Source organism: Ptychodera flava, chromosome 6, assembly GCF_041260155.1.
Source record: "Ptychodera flava strain L36383 chromosome 6, AS_Pfla_20210202, whole genome shotgun sequence".
In the NCBI taxonomy this organism is placed as follows: domain Eukaryota; kingdom Metazoa; phylum Hemichordata; class Enteropneusta; family Ptychoderidae; genus Ptychodera; species Ptychodera flava.
The window spans coordinates 18448535-18474390 of record NC_091933.1 but is presented as its reverse complement, the minus strand read 5'-3'; the positions used below and the strand labels follow the sequence as shown (position 1 = coordinate 18474390).

The window sequence follows — 25856 nt, the reverse complement described above, 5'->3', positions numbered from 1 at the left end:
CATGCAAGGGTGAACAATGAGAGAGACAGGAAAAGGGAAAACTGGGCAAGGTCAGAATAAAATGCGTGTTGATAACTTCACCTCGGATACGCAAAACGACCATCAAAACACCCTGTGCAGGAAATGAACACGATGCCGGCCTTGCGAAAATTAATGCATCTAACAATAACAGGAATCTCGCACACTGAAATGTCCTGGAATCTGACATCAGTCTGTATGATGCCACCAATCAGTTAACGAAGGGCCGAACCACGGTCCCTCCACGTGGCCGAACATAACTGGCTTAAGCTCCCTCATCGTTCCGTCGGTAACAGATCAGTTTTGACATGAGAGAGATGGTATTGTATCTCTCTATTCGTTCGCGAACATATTAAGCGACACATTGAAAATTGCCTAATAAAGAGTATTTTATGCTTCGCCACCATCCTATCTCTTAGGAACTGAAACCACATACAAACTCCTTCTGTATTAGCTCCTGTGGCTACACATTGCCAAATAAGATATCTATTAAGATTCAGGAAACGTCAGGGTCGTACAGTCCAACAGTCTGAGAGAAACATTTTGTTCGGGCAAAGAGTTTTCCCGCAGTGCTCTTTTTTTAGGGCGCTGTTTACTTGAAAACTCGATATCGAAATAGCAGCACGTAAGAGTTTGTATAGGATTTTAATTGCAGCGGCTGCATGCTCTATAAGTGAATTTTAATGACTTCCCGGTGAATTATCATAATGTATCACATGTCCATACAATTTTATTTTATCACGCTCCAAACACGTTTTCAGATTAAATTGAGTGGTGAAACCTAGGTCATAAATGCTAGCTTCAAGTTCTCATATTTCAGTATGTGCGTAATATCTAAGGAATGAATGGGCCAAACGTGCAAATAACATTGGTTGCGGAACGTTAAAACTTCCAAATCACCTAAATTCATTCGATTTTCCATTTTGGTGAGCGCATTCCAATCGCTTTTCTATCATATGGCGCAATTGGTACATACGCCATGTTTTTATTTTTTTTTCAAAATTTTTTGAAAAAAGTAATGGCGGAAGCGTCCATGACGATTGAAAACACTAAACTATTTTGATTCTTCACGGATCAATGCCGCTACATGGGCTGTAAGAGTCGTAAATATATAAAACTTTGCTCTAGCGGTAGATAATAAAACGGAGAATTTCCTGGAGCGTACCCTCTGGCCTATAAGTGACCCCAGCCAGTATCGGGTGATTGAGCTCTTTGCATGGGGTGGATAGGGGGTGATGGGCGCATTACTGATCATCAATACATCAACGAAATGTGCATTTTTGTCATTTTAGTCTTGATCGATCCTCTCAAGTTGCTATACTGTTGGGCTCTCTGGGACTGGTTTGACCCAACACACCACTGCCAGTAGACCGAATTTGCCGGATAGACGGTGATATTAGTAGTGATTGCATTTCCTCGGTAAACATTTCGTCACTACATCAACTGTTGCAACAGCGCTGCCCTAGCAAGTTTCCCAGTTGAGCTCTCGTTTTTCCCTTTCATGTCTTTTTCTTTGACTGATAGTGCTCTCAACATGAACTGAAACACGAATTGAAACTCGTGAGAGATGGCTAGTATCAGCCACGTCACAAATACAACCGGTCAGATTTTATGTGTGTCATGGATATAAAGATGATATTTGTTTTTCGGAGTATGCTTGTAGCATCGCTTCTTTTTATATGTCCCACACACAGAGAAAAAGATTTGACTGCGACATTCAAGTCAAACATCCTGTTCCGGTTAAGTGGAATTCCCGGAAACATGGAAAATGGAAAATGGAACATGGAAAATCATCTTAATTTGGAAACACATTCGCTATACCCAACTTACAGACCGAAAATAGCGATCTAAAATCCCAGTAGCTCAGAGTATACGTGTGAGGCGCACAGGCATATAAGGCGCCCACATGCACCAGTCGAACCAGAGTTCTTATCGCACGTTCGCTCATAAGTATCTCATTTATCCATGGTCAAATATCTGTCTGTATGTCTGTCTGTCTCTCCCATCCAAGGAGGGGTGCCCGTGGACAATTGACGAGGGGGCATTACTTTTCTTGTGGATTTATTTTTACATGGTCAAATATCTGTCTGTCTCTGTCTCTCTGTCTCTGTCTCTGTCTGTCTGTCTGTCTGTCTGTCTGTCTCTGTCTCTGTCTCTGTCTCTGTCTCTCTCTGTCTCTCTCTCTCTCTCTCTCTCTCTCTCTCTCTCTCTCTCTCTCTCTCTGGACTTCGGAGAACTCGTCAACACTAGAAATACAACCAAATAATATCTAGTTCACTCAGTTGTATGGTCTGATAAAAGGAAATTTTGTTGATATACACAATCCCTCGGTCCAATCATAGTCATTCGAGTGTTCACCCCATACTGACGGTATGAAAAGATAAGAACCGTGCCTTACTTCAGAAGGCGCGTGCGAAAGATACCCACTGCGCAATTAAAATCAGCTGTTTGCGGTCGGTATTTTCGCCTTCCTCGATTCGATGTGGTCTTCCTTGCTCTAAACAACGCCTACCCCTCGGCTGAAGTAACAGAACCCGGCCCCCAAAACAAACCCGTCTCCCAACACTACACTCTATCGAAAAGGGGTTGCACATACTCGATCAACGACCATCTTGCGCGACTCTTACCAGAATATAGTGTAGTCGTATGCGTTACACACGAGTTGTACTTGGGACTGAACTACGCGTGGGCGATGCTACCGACTCAATGATTTACTCTGTGTCCAAACACATATGTATAAAGTATAACCACTAGCACATTGAAACTTAGAGAAAATTCTGTTTAACTGATTATATGTAGCTAGTTAGATCAACGATGTTACAGTAAACCATAGACAGAATTTAGAAAGAGAGTATTAAAACAGTGGGCGCGTTTGTCGCAGGGCCGCGGCCGGCCGGTCCTTCTCTTCATTTTAATCAGATTACCCGCGCTGAAACTGCAGGGCTCGAAATTAACTTTTTTCCCTGGTAGTCCGCTTGGGCTACCATTTTCTGAAGTTGGTAGCCTGATGACAATGGCTGGTAGCCAAATGCATATTTTAGTTCAGGATATCTTTTTTCATTAACCCGACAAGAAAAGGCTATTTTCAAGATCCTGTCTATGAAGTGAATTTTCTGGTCATTTGATGTGAATACTTGCACATCTTTAATACCCAAGGAAACAGGTATAATGGACGACAGAGAAACTCAAAAGTTTGGTGACTATTGACAACCAGTTCCACTCTCAGAGTTGTAAGCAAATTTTGATTGTCGTCATGACAACAACACGACCTTCTGAGCATGCACTGAGACATACTGTTGCAGGGCTGAAAATAGACCATCTCCCTTTTGTAGAGAGGAGGCATAATTTCCGTGTAATTGTGATTGATACATTATGATCAAACTGCAATGAAAATGAGTTTTCATTGGCCATCATTTGCTGCGCCTGTCATTCAAGTACGTCAGTTCAGATATTAAAACTTTGTTGCAAAGTTCCCTCTCACGGCCGGTAGTCTTCGTAATTTGCATATGACAAAGTCATAGTCTGGCCTTTCTGTGTCCAGCTGGGTTTGACTGCATTTAGCTCTTCCCAAAGTGACGGACCTGACATGGCATGCCAAGTACTGACTGAAATTCAGGTCTCAGGCTTTGGTAGTCCATGTGGGCTACCATTTAATTGATTTTGGTAGCCCCAGAGAAAAGTTGGTAGTCTGTGGACGCGGGACTACTGCTAATTTCGAGCCCTGAACTGCCACAAAAAAATAAACGGCGCGACTGATCACAAATTTCAGTCGGAGGCGCAAAGTAAGTTTTTATTGTCTAATCTGTCAAATCTGTCTAATTTTCCATTTTCCATGTTCCATGTTCCATTTTCCATTTTGCCATGTTTCCGGGAATTTCACTCAACGTCCTGTTCCCGTTCCTGTCCTATCGATACTACGCTTTCTCACTGCTAACGTTGCTTTCGAATGGTACTTTCTGATATTCTTTGCTTTTCATACTTCCCATTTTCTTGCACTCGACTTTGTAAAACGCGTGATCAAACGTTCACCCAGCCTGACTTTCACTGAAGAAAAAAAGACACCACAAATAAGCTTAATATCGAAACCCGGAGAGATCACATGAACTGTAAATGAAAGTAGATTATTAAATTTCGTTTTTATTGGGTTGTCTTCTTGTTGTATTCGGCTGCAAAGCCTTAAGAAGGGCACGTTGATCTATATATTACTCCACGCAGAGGATGAGAGATGGATGCCCGTGCAGTTTTAAATTGAACCTCCCGTCCCTCCTGTTTAGCCCCGTACGTTGCCCATCTAATAAATGGTATCACCCATGAGTCATGTGATATCTGGCCGAGGAGTTGAATGCGGAAGGTATGCACTTCCGCGTCTACCATTCGCGGCATTCGTCTGCAGAAGTCGGGAGATAATTTCGTGGTTTTTCGTCAACAGTATGAGGTGGGATGTACATGAAACACTGAATGTGCAATTTGAGAAAGTTACACCGCAAGTGGAACGTGTTTAGCACATCCAAGAGAGAGTTGTATCGAGGACAACGGACGCGTCGCTGACAAACACACTCGGACGATTGATTGGTGGAGTCGATGGTGTTGCCGTCCGGCAGGCCGTGGTTAATTGGCCCACTTAAGAAGCCAAGGTAGGTACTAGCGTCAGAGTGGGAAGAAGTTCATATGTAGATGACACCAACTACAGAAGAGTTTTTAAATAGTTTTTGGGCCATGACAATGTACTGGTTGTGTTTCCTTTCTTTGTTCACTTGCTATTAACCCTATGTGTTCATCGTGGCTGTCGCTACTGTGAGCGACAGCAGAGAGGTCACGTCCCATGATGAACTATTGGCGGCGTTATATGCAGTAGAACATAACTCGTACGTGCTGCCAGTATCAATATATATTTAGTACATTTGTTTGGCACAGTTTCCGCATACATGTACCGCCACTACCATTGTCATCCGAGCTACAAAGGTATTAGTGCTTCATTCTTGCCAAACTGAAGAAAACAGACACTACACTTACGAAAAAAGGCAGCCTAGCCCGTTTCAAAAAAAAAAAACTACTTCGTTCATACTTAAATGCGATCCAGTTGCTTTTGATCATGGAGGCATTCAAACAACCTTCATGGTTCAATAAACATGGCTCGCTTGCTAAAACTTCAAGTGTTCCAAGCTTTATAAGCTCATCGTGACAGATTTGCGTAACATATATAGACACGTAAATACGTGTACATTGATACATACATGGATACCTACGTAGATACATATAGCTAGCTAGCTAGCTATACATACATGCGTTTACGTACGTACATACATACATATGTAAATATCGAACTGTTACTCCGAACCGCCGAGTACCTTTGAAATACCACAATGATCCCTTCGCGGGGACTGTGCAAACATACATGAATCTATACATACATTTTTATTCTTCCCTGTTCCTATGAGATAGTGAGTGAGCCATTTCATTAAAGGGGAAAGTATCCTAGTTAATTAAAATGACAATAGCTGAAACTGTTGATATTATTTTTATATTTTTATTTATATTCTAGGGAAAAAACATTCTTATTATTCAATCCAGAGTATGATGAAATAGAGTATTAGTCTTGCAAATACATCACATTATGTACATATACGGTGTTACTGTTGACGGATGAATTTTACTCCAAACTTATTTATAATGCATCACAAACAATAACAGCACCACGGTCCCTGTCGATAGAGGGAGCATGATTTTACCAACAAAATAAGATTACCGAGAAACTCATCCACCGTTACCGTTAATGGCTCTTTAAAGCGGCATTCCTCAATCCCCGGTTGTTCTCGCATTAGTGCTTTGTTTTCTTTGTCTGTGTATAGGATTTAAGTGCTTTGTTCTCTTTTTAAGAGTCGTGTACCTTAATCAATTTGTCCAGAGACAAAACTGGGTCGACGGAACAACATGGCCGACTACTGTGAAGGGGAGGGTCCGAGTATTTCTGGAATTCCAATGCATGCTAGTACCTGGCTTGCATAGGCATGACTGTAGATCCATAACTATGAATATATTGACTTTGCACAAATGATAAAGTCTGGAAATTGCTGTACTATAGTTTGCCATAAGATAGAATGTGTCTCGGAGACAGATATGGGGACTCTCAAATTTTTACAATTTTGCTGATCTAGCATTTGTGGGAGCTCACTTTAAAGCTCTTCGAGTGACAAAAAATTCACTTTTTTTATTTTTCCGAGAATCGAAAATTGTATTTTTTTTCTCCACGGACTCCAAGTTAACCACAGGGATGGCAGCCATTTTGAATTTCAAATATCGATGATATGTTAGATGATTTGTTTCTCAAGTGCCAAACTGTGTGACCCCTGATTTTTATTCTTGATTTGGTGAGATAATGGTTGAAAGTTTGCTTCGAAATATTCCTTTATCATCGAACTTAGTTAAATGTATTTACATCATTCCATGTTCAATTTCCTCAATAAAAATTCCAAATACTAAAGAAATGTTGTTTTTTTTAACTCTCCTATTAATATAACCGTGATGGCATACCGGTACTTTTGTAGCGTTTTGTTTCGAAGTCATGATCAGTTCCTGAGGTATCACTTCCCATGTATTGTAGAGTGTAATTTGCAGTCATGAGTGATAGCCCATCATGCAGATCAGATGTTTGTGAAATAGGAAAGAAATTTGCGGAGTGAACATGTTGTTGTTGTTGTTGTTGTTGTTGTTGTTGTTGTTGTTGTTGTTGTTATTGCCGTAGTGTTCATGCCTCTGAAGCCTGAGTGCATGTAACTTGTGTAATGGGTATAATAAAGTACGACCTCTCTGTCTATAAGGAAACAAACTTCCAATGTGTAAGTTCAGAAATTACATTATTCCTCATTCTGAACGTAAATCAAAATTTTGCGTCTTAGAGCGCCAGACGTGGCAATTCAGTATCTTTCTTACTATATTTGTTTTTCCTTGTATTGGTGCGCATAACATGCATAAGAAGAACTGTAGTCACCAAGGAATGTTTGGGTTACGTTATGTCATGAAATCAAACGCAATACTTTACGAGCCATAGCAACGCACAACAAGAACTTTGACCTAAAGTGTCATTTGCTCACGTGATTTTGGATCCATACGTTTACATGCTTGGCCCAATGTTCAAGTGGTCTGATCTGTTTATGGTGCCTGTGGGTGCCGAGAGGGATTATGGATCCATATATATATAGGGAACTTTAAGGAGCAATAATTTGCAACTTTATGGGTTTTAATGGTTCGTCTGGTCAAGGCATACTTGCGGCTGTGAAGAAACGTACATAGGCGGTCCAGAAATTGTAGATTTGACCTTTGAACCCAATTGTCAGGGGTTCAGTTTATTTTTGCCACAAGACTACTACTATCTACTATATAGGCCTACATGCGATATGCACGGACCTCCCAACACCTCCCATGGCATGTCCCTTCACATAGTCGGACTGGAGATAATATTATAGACTGAAAGATCCGTCGCTCGAGGGCCTCGAGGGCGACGAATCTTTCAGGCTGGAGCTCAACAGGGTCTCCTTTCCGCACTAGTTGCACAGCACCCGTTCCTTGATTGTGGTTTTGCGCGATAGTTTATCTGTTGATAACGTTCATAGGGACGGTGTGAATCTCGGTAATCCATCCATGCGCATCACCAATCATGCTGATTAGAATGTGCGAGTGAATGGCATGGGTACCGTCTCCTACACAGTAATTAGTTACTGGACGGAAAGATGCAGTCGTGTACGGGTCTCCGCTAACTCAAGCGCTAGCTTGATTGAATCGTTGCCGTTTGGGAAGGGTAAGGCTGCAGTTTGTTGTCCGGCCCCAAAGAAGCCAGCGCCCCACCCCGCCCCACAGTACGTCGATTATACTGTGCCTCGCAGGGGAGGCCAGCACTCCTATAGAAAGGTGTAGGGGCACGTGCCTCCCGGATGGGTCACTTTCACATGAAAAAATCCCTAAACATAGAGTAACTTTTCATCTAAAAAAAATCTAAAGATAGGTCAGTGCATAGACCTCCCAAAACACTATAGTCAGTGACAGAGAAAATGTCCCGTGCTACAGTGGAGAACTTCACATGCGGGAGAATAACGGTAAAAATTCCCATATATTGTAAAGAAAATCGCTGACAAGGGGTCATAAATTTTGGAATGTTCATGATCGATATTTTCAACTGGGCCGACGGCATAACTTTGTATGAAAATAATACAAGTAACCCCTCCCCCAGGAGACAGGGAACGGTCGAGTGTGTATCGTCATCCTAACCATCTCTGTTGTTTTAGCGCACGGATGTAACGTTGGCAATGCTACAGAAACAAAGTGCGTTCCATCATGTTTTACTTTCAGTAGATCCAACTGTATGCAAGACAGCACAATATATCCACTATTCGAGCTATTTACTAGACGTAGTGCGGCTGCGGTTGCGGTTGCGATGATGTAGTAGACAGATGTCAGGACCCTGGAGCTCGAAGTCCTAAACACCTCGCTACCAGTAAGGTTACAGTGAACGGACAATACCAGGGTTATCTCTACAGAGCAGTGCCCTAAGGGGGCCAAGCTGGCTCTTTGTCGGATAACTCCATTACGCATGACCGGCTTCCTACGTTTGACTGTCAGACACTGAATACTGTATTACTGTATTGTAGGCCCATAAATAAGGTAAAGCGGTGCCACTCGCGAAGTTTTCGGTGAGAATTTTAACCTGCCTGTCTTCCATAGGAAGCGTTATGTTATTATGGCCGGGGTGAGCCTGCAAATTCTTCGTGCGCTTCTGTCAATATGATAGAACCATATCCAATAAAAAGTGCTGATGTCCCCCAAGGTTATAAAAGTTTGATGACCCCTGAAGAAGGCATAGAAGGTTCTTGATATTGAACCTTGTATAAATAAAGTGCACTAAATGTTTCGTCCTCAATAGATCTTACTTTGATACAGATCCATCTTTTAGAGAATATAATTTGTCAACTGTCGTATGTTTTGTGTTATACGACCCCAAGGTATGGCTAAACTTTGTGTCAAATGTAATCACTTCCCAAAATTTTATTAGAACGCTGTTGATGTTTACACTTTGTATGAATATAGTGCAATAAATATATGTTATCCTAAGTAGATCGTACTTTGATACAGCTCCGTCATGGAGTAAATGTAACCTGTGTCAACTATCGTATGGCGTCCAACGTAGAGGATGTCTCATAGGCAAATAAACACTTCCCAATTTTTATTAACATAATGACCGTAAGTCATTATGTTAAAGGGGTTGAATGGAATGTCGTCCATTGAATATTTTCCGTAAATGACAAAAACTGAACGGTCCCTTATTCTAACCTCATTATTCTTACACTACTGTTATACCTTATAACCACAAAATTTTTCAAGAGACGAATACGTGATTGTCACTCAACAAACCATTTACAGAATTATGTCTTCTGCTTTTTTTCTCCGTATGCATATACATGTCTCTTTTCTCATAAAAATTGGCTTAAAATCGCAATGTGAAAAATAGTCTTTCAGCTATATGTTGCACATTGACTTTGTGGTCTGTCTAATTCACAGTGAGTGGGGTTTTATGCTCACGTGTTGACACACGTGAGCATATGTCGCAGCGATGTCTGTCTGTCTGTGTGTCTGTCTGTCTGTCTGTCTGTGTGTCTGTCTGTCTGTGTGCTCAATATCTCAAAAACGGCTAATCAGATCTGAATCAAATCTGGTACATAGATTCAGTTTGCAAATGGCAAGAACTGATTAGTTTTTGGTGGGTGTGGCTTGCTTACTTTTTGCTCACTTGCATAATTAATGATTTTAGAAAAAACGGCTATACATTGAGAACGACTGCACACAATTTGATGAGATTTGCTACAAATGTTGATCACATCAAGATATATCAGCTGTGCAAGTTATTAAGGGTTGACGTGAAAGATAATTAATAATTTGCATATTTAATGAAATCTACTAATTAGGCATATATATCTGAATTTACTCGATCAAAATTGACGAAACTTGGTATGCATATTGAGGATACTATGATTTAACATTACTGAAAGTCAATAAGCATTTTTACTTCATCCAAATCCTAATTTGCATATTTAATGACCTTTTGAAATTAAGGATATATATTTGAATTTACATGACCAAAATTGATGAAACTTGCTATGTACATTAAAGATACTATGATAGAACATTATTAAATGTCATTGAGCATTTTTACCTCAGCCAATTCCTAATTTGCATATTTTATGAACTTTCCTAATTAGGGGTATTTATCTGAATTGACGAGACCACAGTCGACGAAACTGGCTATATACATTAAAGATACTATGATAGAACATTATTGAAAGTCATTAAGCATATGAACATGAGCCAATTCCTTATTGCATATTTAATGAAATTTCATGATCAGGGATATTTATCTGTATTGACCAGACCAAAGTTGACGAAACGTGCTATGTACATAACACGACGTTACTGAAAGTCATTAAGCATTTTTACTTCATCCAGCTCCTAATTTGCATATTTAATGAATTTTTTAAATTAGGGATATATATTTGAATTTACATGACAAAATTGATAAAACTTGCTATGTACATTAAAGATACTATTATGTAGGCTAACGTTATTTTTTTTTTTTTTTTTTTTTTTTTTTACAAAAAATCACTTTTATTCATCTCTCAATTATTTTTAAACTGTACACAACTTTCCCAAGACAATTCAATTGGAAAAGTCAGCAAGGGGAAAAAAACACCCACAACAGCAATGAACAAAAAAAATACAATGCGGCAACGGTATTATTCACAAAACTAATCCATCATAAATACTTTATCATTTCTTCTATGTATTTACTCTTCTTTGTGATTTTCAGATACATTAGTTCTTCCTTCAGAAAACGTTCAATACATTTTTCATTCAATATCTATGTCTTGTATACTACAAGGTAGCAATATTTATAACTATGTTCATCTTTAAACGTATCAATATCTATCATATAACCATACACCGCGTGTTTCCACAGTATTTTAAAGTTCGTTTTCCACACCATATTAATAATCTCATTGACTTTTTGCCAGAAACGGATTGTAGTAGCGCACCCAAACAGGAAATGCTCACAATCGTCCTTCTTATGGCATGTCTTACACTCAAAGTGGTCTTCAATTTTCCATTTCCATAAGTTATACCTATGCGGTAACTTATCATGTAACATAAAATAATTAAACTGGGCAATTTTAGGCTAACATTATTAATAGGCATTAAGCATTTGTGCTTCAGCCAATTCCTAATTTGTGTATTTAATGAACTTTCCTAATGAGGGATATATACTTGGATTTATTTGATCAAAGTTGGCATAACATGCTATGTACATTGATGATTATACCAGGTTATACCAATATTGATAGTCATTTCGCACTTAAGTTTTCGTGTCAGCTAATTTATAGTTTGCATATCTAATGAGCTTTCAAAGTTTGGAATATATAGTTTGAAGGACTTGACCAAAGGCATGCAATTACACTTGCTATGTAAAGTGGTGATACAATGACAGCAGTCAAAGAAATTAACTATTTCTATTTCAGCTAATTGCGTGTTTGAATACTTAATGACCTATAAAGTTAATCTGTGGTGAATATTGTTCATTATGTTGATCATAATACTTTCAATGAAGTTTCAAACATGTGGCAAAGGTTCAAATTTACACATAACTTCAATATATAATTAAACACGTGAGCATTTACAGTTCATATCTGGTACGGTTGATAAATGCCGATAATATCAGACGGTCATTATGTCCAAGCGCCATTAGCGGGATTTTTAGAAGGCTGTTACTATTGAAACTTGAAATAAATGTTGTGCAACTATCCTAAATCACAGACAGGGAGTCTGTGCCTAAATAGATCTCAATTTGATACTGATCAACAATGGAGTATAAAATAACTCAGTTGTGTCAGTCGATGCATTTCCATATAGGTCCGTGTATAAGACATATGCTAATTGTGCTTCTACCAAACTTAAGTCACAGCATGATGATACCAAGAGCCTGTCATCCCCACCCTGCTGGTAAAAGCTCTTGTAAGACAAGTCTGTGTAACTATATAGACTTGTCAAGACAAGAAATAAGACACTAACATATGTTCTTGTATGCCGACCACAGTGTACTGACTTCAGAGAATAAGTAAAAAACAATCGGAGAACCGCCTTATAGTTTCCTGGAATGTTTTTTTTTAAACTGAAATAATGCATTCTGACAGAATGAAGTTTTTATCGAAAATCAAATGATCCACTCCCAGTACATTTTGAAAAAAAGCAATCCAATTTCAGATGACAACCCCCCCCCCCCACCCGAATTCGGCCGGCCCACCCTAGCCACTATAACTGGACGCTCCCTTAGCTGTACTGTGTGTTCGTCAAAAACTTCGTGCTTTTTAGACATAGATAACATTGTTTTTATTTAATATAATAGCGTGTGAAATGCATTCTGTAGACAGAAGAAAAACACTGGCAAACACAAAACTAACAGCTGAGTCCAAAATTAAGTGTGTGCATGTCACAATAATTATGATTTGTCTCCCAGTAAACAGGCTAGTATATCCAGTGAGAAATTCTTCTCATAGAAGAAATCTGCGTGCTAAAGAGCTCCGTGCTCTTATTGTATCGTAATCATTTATCATGTTGCTAAATATCATTTTAATTTATTCATTTAGTGGGTCTGAAACAATGGATATAGCATGCCATGCCCGGGCAATTGATAATTAATGCTTTACATTCTTTTCAAAGGTCGGTGCAAGTCTTTCTTGAGTTGTGATCTTTATGGCGTCGTTATCCGTAATAGCCATAGTATTATATGCTCACCCTCAGCCACGGCCTTTCGCCCTCTCTCATGTGTGCTATACTCTGATATATCAGCGGCTGGGCCATGACGCCTAGCTGTGGTGCTATATTCAATAAACAAGTTCCAGTTCCACATTATAACTCGTCAGTTCCAGCGTCGCCGCCGTCATAGTTTGTACTAAAATGATGACATGATGAAGAACTTTTCAGATGCAAATTTGTAGGGCGGGTTTTTTTTTCAATTTTTGTCGAAATGTTGTTTCCCCAGATACCACTTGGCTTACATGTTTAAAATTTAATATGAAGCGTCTAATCTTAGGGATATCCTCATTAAAGGGTCAGTAGCTGTATTTGTTGGTAATTCCTTCACTATTTGTGTTTTTTTTCCCAATGTTGACTACTTTGTTGTTCTACTCCTAAAATACTGTTAAGATACAAAGAATTCAGGTCGTCAACTCACCCTATACATGTGTGATCTTCATTAGGCCGAAGTAATTAAATTCTTTGTTTTGCGTCCACTCTAAATGGGAAAAGGTACGCGCCTAAGCGGCTGAAAAACACACACAAGAAAATTAACACAATGTAATTTGATTGCAGCAAATAAACAAGCGACCTAGCGGCCGATATAGCTCCGCTGTGTTTATGTAGAGAATAACTATTTTAGACACATGTTGATGAAGAAGGAGGAAATCTTTGATAGCTCAATGCAGTGGCCAGAAAAAAGTGGCTAAAATAAGCTGCAAAAATACACAATTGAAGATTTCATCATACTTTGAATATATCACATCGGATCATCCCTAGGAACATGTCAACCAAAGCTATCTGATGAGTAGTGTTTTGAGAATAAAAATTTTCTGACCAAAATGGCAACAATTGCCCCCCCAAAATAAAATTGCAGATTTCATCATAATTTCAAAAGATCAAATTGAGTTCATCTATAGAAACCTGTATACCAAATTTCAAAGCTGTTAGACCAGTACTTTTGAGAAACACATATTTTGACCAAAAATGGGAAAAATTGCCACAAAATTCAAAATTGCAGATTTCATCATTATTTCAATAAATATCATGTAGTTCATCTATGGAAACCTGTATACCAAATTTCAAAGCTATCAGATGAGCAGTTGTTGAAATACACATTTTTTGACCTAAAATTGCAAAAATTGCCCCAAAAATACAAAATTACAGATTTCAGGAGAAATTAAATATATATTACTTAGCTCATCTGTAGGAACCTGTATACCAAATTTCAAAGCTATCAGACCAGTACTTTTTGAGAAACACGTTTTTTGACCAAAAATAGCAAAAATTGCCCCAAAATTACAAAATCGCAGATTTCATCATAATTTCTACAAATATCATTAAGGTGATCTGTAGGAACCTGTATACTAAATTGCAAAGCTATCAGATGAGTACTTTTGGAAATACACATTTTTTGACCAAAAATGGCAAAAATTGCCCCAAAAATACAAAATTGCAGATTTCATCATAATTTCAATACATATCATTTAGTTCATGTGTAGGAACCTCTATACCAAATTTCAAAGCTATCAGATGAGTAGTTTTGGCAATACACATTTTTTGACCAAAAATGGCAAAAATTGCCCAAAAATACAAAATTACAGATTTCATCAGAAATTCAATATATATTACTAAGTGCATCTATAGAAACCTGTATACCAAATTTCAAAACTATCAGACCAGTACTTTTTGAGAAATACATTTTTGACCAAAAATGGCAAAAATTGCCTTAAAAATGCAAATTTGCATATTTCTTCACAATTTGAACAAATCTTAAATAGATCATCCCTAGGGACATATGTACCAAATTTCAAAGCTATCTGACCGGTAGTTTTGAAGAAGAAGATTTTTAAAGATTTTTTTACCAAAAATGACAAAAATTGCCTTAAAATACAAATATGCAAATTTCACCACGATTTGAAGAAATCTGACTGAAGTCACCCTAAGTAAACTGCACATCAACTTTCAAAGCAATCTGACAAGCGCTTTCAGAGAAGAAGCTTTTTTTACCAAAAACAGCAAAAAATGCCCCAAAAATACAAATATGCAAATTTCACCACGATTTGAATAAACTTAAGAGAGGTCACCCCAAGTGAACCGCATATAAATTTCAAAGCAATTGGACTTGCGGTTTCAGAGGAGAAGGCAATTGTTGACTGACGACAACAACGGACGACGACGGACGACGGACGACGGACGACGGACGACGACGGACGACGACGGAAAATCAACCTATTTGATAAGCTCCGCGTCGCTGACAGCGGAGCTAAAAATTGTAATAAACTTTTAGTTCAGAAAAGCTAAGCGGTCATGTCCTAAAATTTCCTATTCAAATACATTGTGTGTGTTTTTCATGAAAACTTTAAAAACCTACGAGGGTGGGGACGCAAAACAAATAATATAATTACTTTGGCCTTATTATTGTTGACAAGTGACTTATAGTCTTGAGTAGATTTCAAATGTAAAACAATATTAAATATCGATTTTACTCTCACAGAGGCTGTGTTGACAAGCTAAATATTGGATATTTCAACATGCTCTGCGGAGTAGAACAAAACTTTGGTTGACACACAAAGCAAAAATTGTGAAAAATCATCAAACCGTTACAGCGTCTAGCTTATCGGTATATAATGGCGGGCATATTTAATCACTACCTTAATATTTGGCATTAGAAATCTCTACATGATTTTCTCAGTGCAAAGTTCCCATAAAGAGAATATCACAAGCAATACAACCATATTACATAATAGCATGCATACCTAAAGGTGTGTAAGTTTTGCAGTGCGCAGACACCGTGACGCCAATGACAAATCTGTGCGGAGGAGAGATAATGATTGCCACGGTGCAATATGATGACATTCCTTTCAGCTTCAGGGTGCTATGCAATGAAACATTTGTTTGTTGTTTTTTTTCCCCGGAAAAAATTACAGCGAGCAATATCAGCCGCTAGTTTGCTTGTTAAGACTGTGTTAACGGGGAGCGATCAATAAAAAAGCAAAAAAAATCATTTGGCAAAATTGTAAATGAAAATGTTTGCCTGCCAGTTAGTGGGGATGCACCTTTGGAGAAATGCAATCTTTAATAATAAAATATAGTTTAAGACAACCAACCAAAAAGCGGTTTTGCAGCGTAGAATTACCATTGGCACTGAACAAGGTCATTCCTTTAAAAATGTATAATAAATAACGCTGTACATTTTCATGTAAGTGATCAAATTGAAGTCACCCGCGTCTTGTAGTAGGCTTTTTGTCCGAGTCGTTCAGGTGTATTGACCCCGTGCTGTGCACTCACTTGATTTGCAAATAATGCTGACGAAGGGAACAATAATCGAAATATTTAACTGCAGTAGGAACAAAATTGCTTCCGTAGATGCTGGCGTTTTGAGAGAGCATCGTGCGATCGAGGAATTCGTGCAGTATTGTGTAATTCAGATCCTTTACGCTATCGTTTATTTCAGGTAAAGCAAGATGGCGTCTACAACCATTGAAGTCATACTCAATTTGCAGAATTCAGGCCCTGAATCGCACACAGTGCCTGTGCATCCGGGTTCTTCCATAAGATTTTCTCTCCAGAACTTTCTCGAAAAACACGGGCTCAGGTCTGGGGACTTGACCGCCTATGACACCACAAGAAAAAAGAGCGTCAACTGGGACGAGACGGTTGACGGCTTACTATCAAGCACCGTACTGATAAGTGACAGCAAGCCATCGCAGAAGAAAGTCTTCCCAAGGAGTCGCTCGACCGACGATCTTGCACCACCAGTGACCTCACCACGGTATAGAGGGTTAAGAAAAGGATCACTTCCCGCCACACTACCAGAGCTACCTCCCAGGCCGGGCAGGCTACCAAGTGACACTCTACCAGCTGACATCCCCGAACGACCGCCACCTCCGCCCCCACCCAGAGAAATCGCCACTGAAGATTTGTTTTACTCAGAAACTAGATCTGAAAGTACCGATATCACCGAACTTCCATGTTACCATGGTACCCTGACAACTAGAGAGGTAAAACTAGTTCTTAAGAGGTTTACAGTATTACGTCATACGAATGTTATTGATATGCCCTACTGGATCATTGATATCAGTCCCGATGGTGGATTTATTTCGTTCATTTGTGATGTTTAAATGTATGTACCACATTCTGTTGTCGAATCTGTCACAATGTTTCTCAGGAATACCTGCCGCTTCATATGCTACTCTTAGCCAAGAATTGAAAAATTTTACAGTGATTTGTTCATTTGGTCAAATGTATTGAATGCGGAAGATATGGGCATCGAAAAGTTTCAGGATTCTGTGGCGAAAGAAGTCACGTGACTTTAAGACCCGTGGTATCGTACAAGTTGGAAGTTAAAGAGTGACATATTGTATAATATATATCATTCACGTTCTTAAGAAGTGTTAGAATTTGATAGTCTGTCACACGGGTGACACAGTATTATGCAAACAAAAGTTTATGTCTGTCGTTTCAGATCTGTACATAAGTTGTGTTGTTGTTTTTTTGTTTTTGACCGTGTTTTGTTTCGGCTGTAAATTCAAGGATGGGGGACTGCGGTAAAATATAGTTCCTGGTCTGAACCCAAAGCATCAAGTTGAAATTCTTAGCATTCAACTTGTCAAGATAGTCTGCATCTATCCAACGAACAATGGCATCGTGTTGGCAATGCTGATGATTTTGTACATCATGGGAGAACAACAAGAACATGTCTTTAAAAAAAATGAAAATTTCGAATGTTACAGCTATTAACCCTTTCACCACCATGGTTCCACCCAAACCCATTGTTATCAATGGTGATCTTGGACCTGTATACAGGGAACTGGGGGTGAAAGGGTTAATAGTCTGGACCAACCGCTATGACCATTTCAAATCTAAATATTCATGCATGCATTCATTTTATTTGCCCATTTATTTATTTATTTATTTATTTATTTATTTATTTATTTATGTTTATAACTTGTTCATTCGTTCTTGTTTGCAGGTTGAAGTGTCACTGGGTGGTCGTCCAGCGTATTCATTTTTGGTCAGGAACAGTATGTCAAAGCCGGGTAATTACACGGTGTCGGCAAAGTAAGTTTGCGGAGGGCCTTTGGGTGTTTTAATTTTAAGGATTACATGTACTTTAGTTATGTCAGAGCGTACGGTCATTCAATAATCGTGGTAGGCCTATGTAGGCTAAGTGGCGGTCTGGCAAAATCAACGGAGTCGCCTTAAAGGTATACAGTCACCTTTAATCTGAATATGCCTATATATGGTCAAAGGGGTGTTCCTTGGTATTCAAAATGCCCATGTGAGGGCGGTGTTTTTAAAAAGTGGCCACCCACTTAAAATCTGTGATTGGTTAGATTTTCTCTTTCCGTGGTAACTGTGGCAAAATTGGAACAGGTGACAGTATACCTTTAAGGTACATGTAGTTCGCGCCTCGAAAGTAAAGGACTTAATCTTTTGCTCAAACTTTCCTCAAGGAATCTTTCCACCATTTACTTTCAAAATCAAGAATAAAACTCAGGGGTCACCGTGCAAATTTTGGCACTAGAGAAACAAATAACCCAGATTTACCGATATTTGAAATTCAAAATGGCCGCCATCCCTGTGTTAACTCTATGGAGAAAAATAAAGTTTTCGATTTTCGAAAAACTAAGCCAGTGAAAAGTTTTCTTACACCAAGAGCTTTAAAATGAGCTCCCACAATTTGAGAGTCTGAATATCTGTCCATGAGGTGCATTCTACCTTAATTACCATGGCTGTTCACAAGGGAGCTGGGTTGTTCTTTTACCGAATTCACCGAAGTTATGGCCGTTAACGCTTCCGTTGCTGCATCTTTATTGTGACGTCATGATTTAGCTTTCAAGTTATTTCATGCCATTGTACGAACTGAGTTGTGCATGCATTTATACTTGTCACCACGTCCGTGCAAGAAGTGCGTGTTATAACTAGCGATGCACCCCAAAATGGCTGCCAACATTACACCACTCGAAAAATATCCAAAATCAATATGACAAACTGACTTATGTGTGTATCTAACGATACTGAAGTTTAGTTTTTTATTTGGAAACGACTTTGGAATAACAGCCTGTTATTTAGTCCTGGTGTTGACGGGTAAAAGCGCTCTTCAAATGACAGTTAGAATTTAACTTTACACCATGTGTAGCAATAAATTAAAATTGAATAGAAACGGCGCCACGTGCACTGTAGCGTAGTTTGTTCAATGCTATATATAGTATTATAGAAACAGACGTCTTAACACCCAGAGTGTGTTCAAATGGCTATGCCGGTCCTTAAAATATGCAAATGAGCATAGAAAATGTGACAGTCAGAACCTAAAAACTGCTAAAAAGTCGAGACTTGTCGGTCAAATTGCCTTTATACTTGGAATATAATTCCTAGGTACGCTCTAGATAAGAGTTTCATTGAATTAACATGAAATGTGCATTATTAAAGGCGTTGAAAATGTTTTCATCTTTTTCTCCTTCAAAGACTTCAAAGAAACGAAGATGCTTGTCAGGTTTTTTGAAACTCAATTGTTATGTTCCTGAGGATTTTTCACTGTTTTTTGTTTTGTATGTCAACGGCAGTTTCTTGTTCTGCTCCCAAAGGCATTTCAAGATACACAGTATTTAGCTCTTCAACTCATCCTTACACGTATGTAAACTGCATTGTTATTGTTGACAGGTGAATTTCAGTTCCGATTCAAATTCAGATGTTAACAATAACAATGCACTTTACACCCTGTTTCTTGAAAAGCTGCACAATGGGCATTTCAACATGCTTTTTGGAATATATAGTACAAAAAGTTGCCGTTGACATAAAAAAGCACAAAAAACCATGGCCTTTTTAAATGATGATGAAATTTTCATATGTAATTCTTTAGGGGCAAATTTGTAAATAGAGGTTCAAAGCATCTTTTTTCCTCTAAAACCACAACTTGATATTTTCAAATTCGGTCTTTAAATGCTAAGGGATAAAGTCATTGGAATTTGATTAATATATGTGGATTTGTTTGTCAAAATTGCCATTTTTGCCGAAATTATTATTTATTTATTTTTTTGAAAGTTACATATGTACAAGTGTCCACCTTTACTATTTAGGCTGATTTTGTTTGTTGAAATTTTTATACGTTGTATCCTTCTTGCCAATTTTCTAATATTCCAAGTTGGCCAAAACATCTCCTCCACTGAAACGGTTAGTCCCGATACATTTCAAATATAATGTGCGGCAAACTTAAAGCAAATGTGGGCGAACACGATTCCATTGACACCAAGCAATGGTATACCATGAGATTTTGACCAGTTCACGACACATGTGCACGGGTATTTGACTCAACTCTGAGGAGGCCGCTGCCTTCCCGTCATATTCGTTGTTCACACTGTGTCGTCACATTTTAATCGTAGAATTCACGCCGCCTTGTTTTCCATTCTTGTTTTCACAGTTACCACAACAAAAACATATTCCATTTCCATGTCAACACGGACGGAGGAAAGTACTTTGTTACTGAAGATTGCAAGTTTCCCAACATGCCGGCGCTCTTGAGATATTTCCAACGGCACCCTATTCCAGGCCAGCACGTTCAAGATTTGAAACTTATGTACCCCATTACAAAACCATGCGTTGGGAAGCCGAACGATAAGGGATATACAGAGTTTATCAAGAAGGAAGCATTGAGCACGGCGAGCTACTTGGCAACGGCGCCGACGGGGGAACAGCACCTCCAGAGCCCCAAACGGAATCATCTGTCTCGGACAGACAGGCCGCCCGCTCCGCTGCCGGAAACAGCTTCCGCGCAAGGAAAATCTGGCTCGAAGCTCTATTCCACAACGCTCGAAGAAGGGAGGAGTCGGCTGCCGGAGCTCCTCCAAAACCTGAAAGTTCAGGAGCGTGGAAGCGACGCTGGCAAGCGCTGCATCTGTGGCCTGTTTGTGGAGGAAGCAACTCTCATCGGTGGCTGGATGATGCATCGCAGCAACGATCCAGAAACCGAGGGACAAATATACTTCGCACGAGGCAATGAAGTGGTCTGGGACTTGCCACAGGAGACGATGGCTGAACTTGAGAGGGTCAATCCAAAGAAAGCTGAAATAGTTCGCCGTCTCCTCCTTAGAGACTAAGCTTTGTCGTCGCGTAATATTACAGGAAAACAAGACCACGGTGTGCCTCGATTTCTTTTTTTGGATTACAACAGATAATCCCCCTGGTGTTTGATTTTTTATTAGTCGCTGAAAACTTACCACTAGACCCCAGTATGTTACGGCAACGAGACGGTTTTTCAGTTTGAATGCTTTTTCAACTACATAACACATTGTGGGTTCTCAGATTAAAAATGTACCACTCTCCATCGATGAACTCATGCAGCCCTCTCCTACACTTTGGTGCAATGATGTACTTCAGGTGTTTTCTTAGACTTGGTTCAATTCGGTGAATTTTTAAAAAATGTTAGCCTTTACAACATTTTCTCTTGTGTCTCCTCTGTTTCATAGAAATCTATTTGACATTTGGCAGCTCAGGTCTTCCTAGAAACCGAACGCGTTACCTTTAAGTCTTACTTAGTTTCTATCGGCTTTGGGTGAAACTCCCCTCTACATTGTTCACCCCATTCATCGCGTTCACCCCGTTCACACGGTTCATACGAACAGAGAAGTATCGCGTCATCCCCACTCACACATTCACAACTCACAGCCTTGAACCAAGTCTGGTGTTTTCTGTCCATCCGTCTGAATTTTTTCCAACCTGTTGATAATCCTGACGCTTATGTAGCATCGAAATTTTCGCTTACTCAACTGTCGTCATAACATTTCCCGTGTATACAAATGGCATGCTTTTGAACAATTGCTTGCCATAACCCTGCATCTTTACACTTGTCGGTCAATGCACGGCAAAAAATGGGAAGTAATTTTCCTAAAAGAGAAGCCACAATACATTCTTGTACGCAGAGTAACATCGTATACTTAAAAAACTGTCTCGTGAATTAAGACAGTGTAATGCCCGAAGATATCAACAGTAATTCTTTGAAATGTAGCCAGCCGAGAAGATAAAAACAGTAAAACTTTTCGAGTTAATAAGGCCAACTAAAGACAAATGTGTGTGTTTCCAGTACCACGCGTCAGAAAATTTGGGTACGTCGGAAGAATTTATTTTTGTTGGCTGAGACCCTTAAAATTAAAACTTGGAGAATTTACTCGAATAAAAATGAGGAAAAGTCTGTAGGGTCGTCGAGTTTTTCCAGGGTAGATCAGGTTACTGGAAAATACACGCTTTTTAATTTTGCCATAATGGGCAATAACTGTAACACCTGAACATTTCCTTCTCCACTCTGTGGATTTGTTTAACGCAAGACATAAAGAAAATACAGTAGGCGTAGACCAATAATCGTCAGTACCATTACAAAAAGAGAAAAATATCAAAAGTTATAGCCGATTGGGTTTCAAGCATTATTTACAGTTTACAGTAAGTCTCGTAGCAAATTCGTAATCACATAGACTATTGCAGAGATGAAAATTTATTGTTCACAGAAATTAACAAACTCAATATTTTGGAATTAAGCAATGTCAGTATTTCTTTTCTATTTTTTATATATTTGTACTGGTATTACACAATATTATGTCATGCAACATGAAAGAGTTTGAAAATGTGCCCAGTATTCATGTGTCAGTGCAGCGACCAGCATGCACCTTGATTTTTCGACACCCGCATTTGTTACTCTCATCAATAGATATCCCGTAAATTTGATTAATAGACACTTTGATGGAACTGTTGCACTTCCTTCACCTATTGAAGTAGACTGAAAGGTCCGTCGCTGGAGGGCGCTTCCCACAGCGCGCCATCTACCGACAGATCTTTCAGTTGAGTATTGAAGCGTCATTGAAAAAACTCAACTTTAAACAAGATTTTTTACAGTTAACGAAAATTGCCTTGAGTTACGTATCATCCCTAATTAGGCCTTATTATCAAATAATTCATCATATGTTTATCCTGGTCTTCCAAAAATGAATTATACTAAGCTTGATTTAAGTGCCTCATTGCAAAGTGAAACAAAGAAGTACCTATTTTCAGTGGAATATTTCCTCTTCTTTTTCCCCCACAGGCCTTCCACAGTGCACAGAGAGGGCCGTCCACGCCTATTGACACATACAATGAGATGTCATGCTCTCATCGTTTCAGTGTGTCATTTTATTTATTTTTGATGAATTTTGTAACAATTACTCGACAATAAAAAAGGTCTCTAATTCAAATAGTTTTTTGGGGTTTGTAATTGTTTCAGTGTGTCATTTTATTTATTTTTGATGAATTTTGTAACAATTAATCAACAATAAAAAGGGTCTCTAATTCAAATAGTTTTTTGGGGTTTGTAATTTCCAACCACATGAAGCCCAATAAGTTGCATATTTAGCGAGAAGCAATATATATTGACATCTTATTTTCACGAAGTCGACACATAAGAAGTACCGAAAAATGCTTGTTATTCTCGCTAATGGTGACGATATTGAACTTGGTTCAGATACCGTCTTATTCTATGCAATTAGTTAGAGAGAATGAACAGGTGTTTGTGGTACATGACGTCTATTTTGAAATAGATTATCACCGATTTACGATAGTTTAATCCCATTGCATTATTTTGCCAAATGTTTCCACTTCCCGTGGAATTTTCAAGCTTGCGGTGTTTGACCTATTCAAGCGATAGTGTGCCGAATTTCCCGCTCCAGTTGTGAAAGTAAGAAAACAACAAAGTCAATTGGCTTATCCTTGGTCGACAGAAGTAAAACTCATCAATATTTAATATCTTGACAAGCGGAATATTAATGCTTTGCCCTGTTCAGATTCTTTCACTGTATTAGTAAGTATCAAATTCTTGAAACGGGCGGAAACGTTCATGCAACGCTATGAATAAGGAAGAGAAAATACGCCGACATTGCAAGCTAGGGGATGTTATACGCTCTATGAAATTAAAATAATATGGTTCTATTAATAGCTTACAGCAGGTAATGCGTTTTTGGGTATTTCCGAACAGATCTACGCTATATGATTTTTAACCCTACGTGAACGCAGCAACATTGCAATAAATCACATCTGGGCCTTCTAATGAAGGGAATAAAACGAAAAATTATTTTCGGTACACGCTCTTCATACATTTTTCAGTTCGAAGTAAATTCAAGAAGACTTCTCAGACTGCTTGTATCCAGTCGTGTGCAACCTGACGAGAAAACTGACAAATCTCGCAATTATACGTTGGTTCGCATTACAGACAGTATTTTTTTAGTTTTCGTGTCACCTCCGTCTATTGGAGCTCACCCCACGGTAAAGAGTGAATGACCTCTTTGATGGATTATTGCACCCAATAACTTTTAATGAGGAGCAGTAGGTCATTTCGGCTTGTAGTTTGTCCATGATGTCGGAGAGTTCCTCAGCCTTCCCGTATGTTGAAACGTTCGGTGCATTCCCTCCCCAGAGCGAAGGTTCAATCCGATAAAATTTTGGAATCTTTTGGAAACATTTGCCGATGAACGGTTGATTTGTGTGCAATGTGCGTGTCGTCAAAGTCGCACTAATAAGATATTTGAAAAAGCATGGCGTCATGGTGTCACAGCTATTGTGTATACACCCGCCGTCATCCAGCCATCAATATCATTTTACGGGAAGTTGCCGAACCCGGAAAACCAGAGTTTCGAATGATTAAGGGTGCAAGACAAGTAAGTGACCTCTTTAATCTAACAATTCTCTGGTGGTTAATAAGCTCAGAACCCCCGCAAATTATGCATTTTCTGAAAGCCTAGATATAGGGAAACATTTCGGTAACCACAGTGTCACCACTCTTTACATAACTATCACGTGAAAGGTAATTTGCATAACCTTTCAAAAATCTGTTTTCCCTATGTTTTGCCTCAATACTTCAAGACTTGCTGTAATGCAAGCTTTCAAAACGCTCTTCCAAGGTGTGTCTCAGATTTTTTTATATATTGCTTAGTTATTTTTAGAGCACAATTTAAAGAAATTAACTGAGGTTAAATTCACCGCTCTGGAAGTTTTTATGGCATAAATATTGTTTAAGAAGGTTTAAAAAAATATTCTGATACACGTTTTAGAAGATCTTTAAGACAGCTTGCAGTCACATGAATTTCTGGCACATATCTTAAAGCAGTGAACAAAATATAGGGAAAACCGATTTTTGAAAGATTATGCAAATTACCAGCCACGTGATAGTTATGTAAACAATGGTGACACTTTGGTAATCAAAATATTTCCCTACACCTAGTCTTTCCGAAAATATATAATTTTTCGGGGGTCTGAGCTTGTTTACCACTATAGAAATGTTAGCTTAAAAGGTCAATTACTTCTCTGAGAACCTTAATGACATTTCACCAGTGATGGTACTGATTGAGACATTACCTCCCTACATCCTTGCCTGTGAATGGCAACAATTTGTCTGAGAACACCGTCTGTTAACATCTATGTATCAATTTATACAACGGAGGTTTAGGGATCGGACGCTATTATTTATTGACGTAACCATGCATCCTTTGTTTTCATTCGATCAAAATTTCTGCTTTAGTCAACTAGTTATAGACTGGGCAGTTGATGGCCATGCACGAGGGATTATAAGCCGCTGAATATTTTGCAGATATTGTGAGAACCCTTTCTGTCTTTATCATGGCATACAGTTAACCAGCCGCCAGGGGAGGGTTCTGACATACCTCAGTCTTTGTATTTGAAATAAACTACCCCCTACTTGACCCAAACACCAGTTCATCTCATGCCCTTATTTCTGTATCCGTGTACGGATATTTTCCCCCTTTGCCTATACACGCACATCCTCTCAGCGTCCTATGATTTAATGACGTAACCATGCATCCTTTGTTTTCATTCGATCAAAATTTCTGCTTTAGTCAACTAGTTATAGACTGGGCAGTTGATGGCCATGCACGAGGGATTATAAGCCGCTGAATATTTTGCAGATATGTGAGAATGTATCAAGTCACCTGTTGATGTTGTGAAGATGCGAGGAAGTTTGTCTCCAAATGAAG

The 25856-nt window shown here is 38.9% G+C and overlaps 1 protein-coding gene across 1 annotated transcript; it reads left to right on the top strand.

Annotated features, from left to right (window-relative positions):
• The first annotated feature begins 4328 nt into the window (after positions 1–4328).
• On the top strand, positions 4329–23169 carry LOC139135043 (uncharacterized). The gene is made up of 4 exons (XM_070702230.1): positions 4329–4652; positions 16307–16853; positions 17825–17913; positions 20273–23169. Exons 2-4 carry the CDS (start codon positions 16317–16319, stop codon positions 20946–20948), a joined length of 1302 nt encoding a protein of 433 aa, XP_070558331.1. The 5' UTR covers positions 4329–4652; positions 16307–16316; the 3' UTR covers positions 20949–23169.
• The last annotated feature ends 2687 nt before the right edge of the window (positions 23170–25856 follow it).

Bases quoted from the DNA above. Each gene is read 5' to 3' on its own strand.
- LOC139135043 (XM_070702230.1), top strand. From the start codon at position 16,317: ATGGCGTCTACAACCATTGAAGTCATACTCAATTTGCAGAATTCAGGC. The intron at 16,854-17,824 runs GTAAAACTAGTT...TCTTGTTTGCAG, and splicing joins GTACCCTGACAACTAGAGAG to GTTGAAGTGTCACTGGGTGG. The intron at 17,914-20,272 runs GTAAGTTTGCGG...TTGTTTTCACAG, and splicing joins AATTACACGGTGTCGGCAAA to TTACCACAACAAAAACATAT.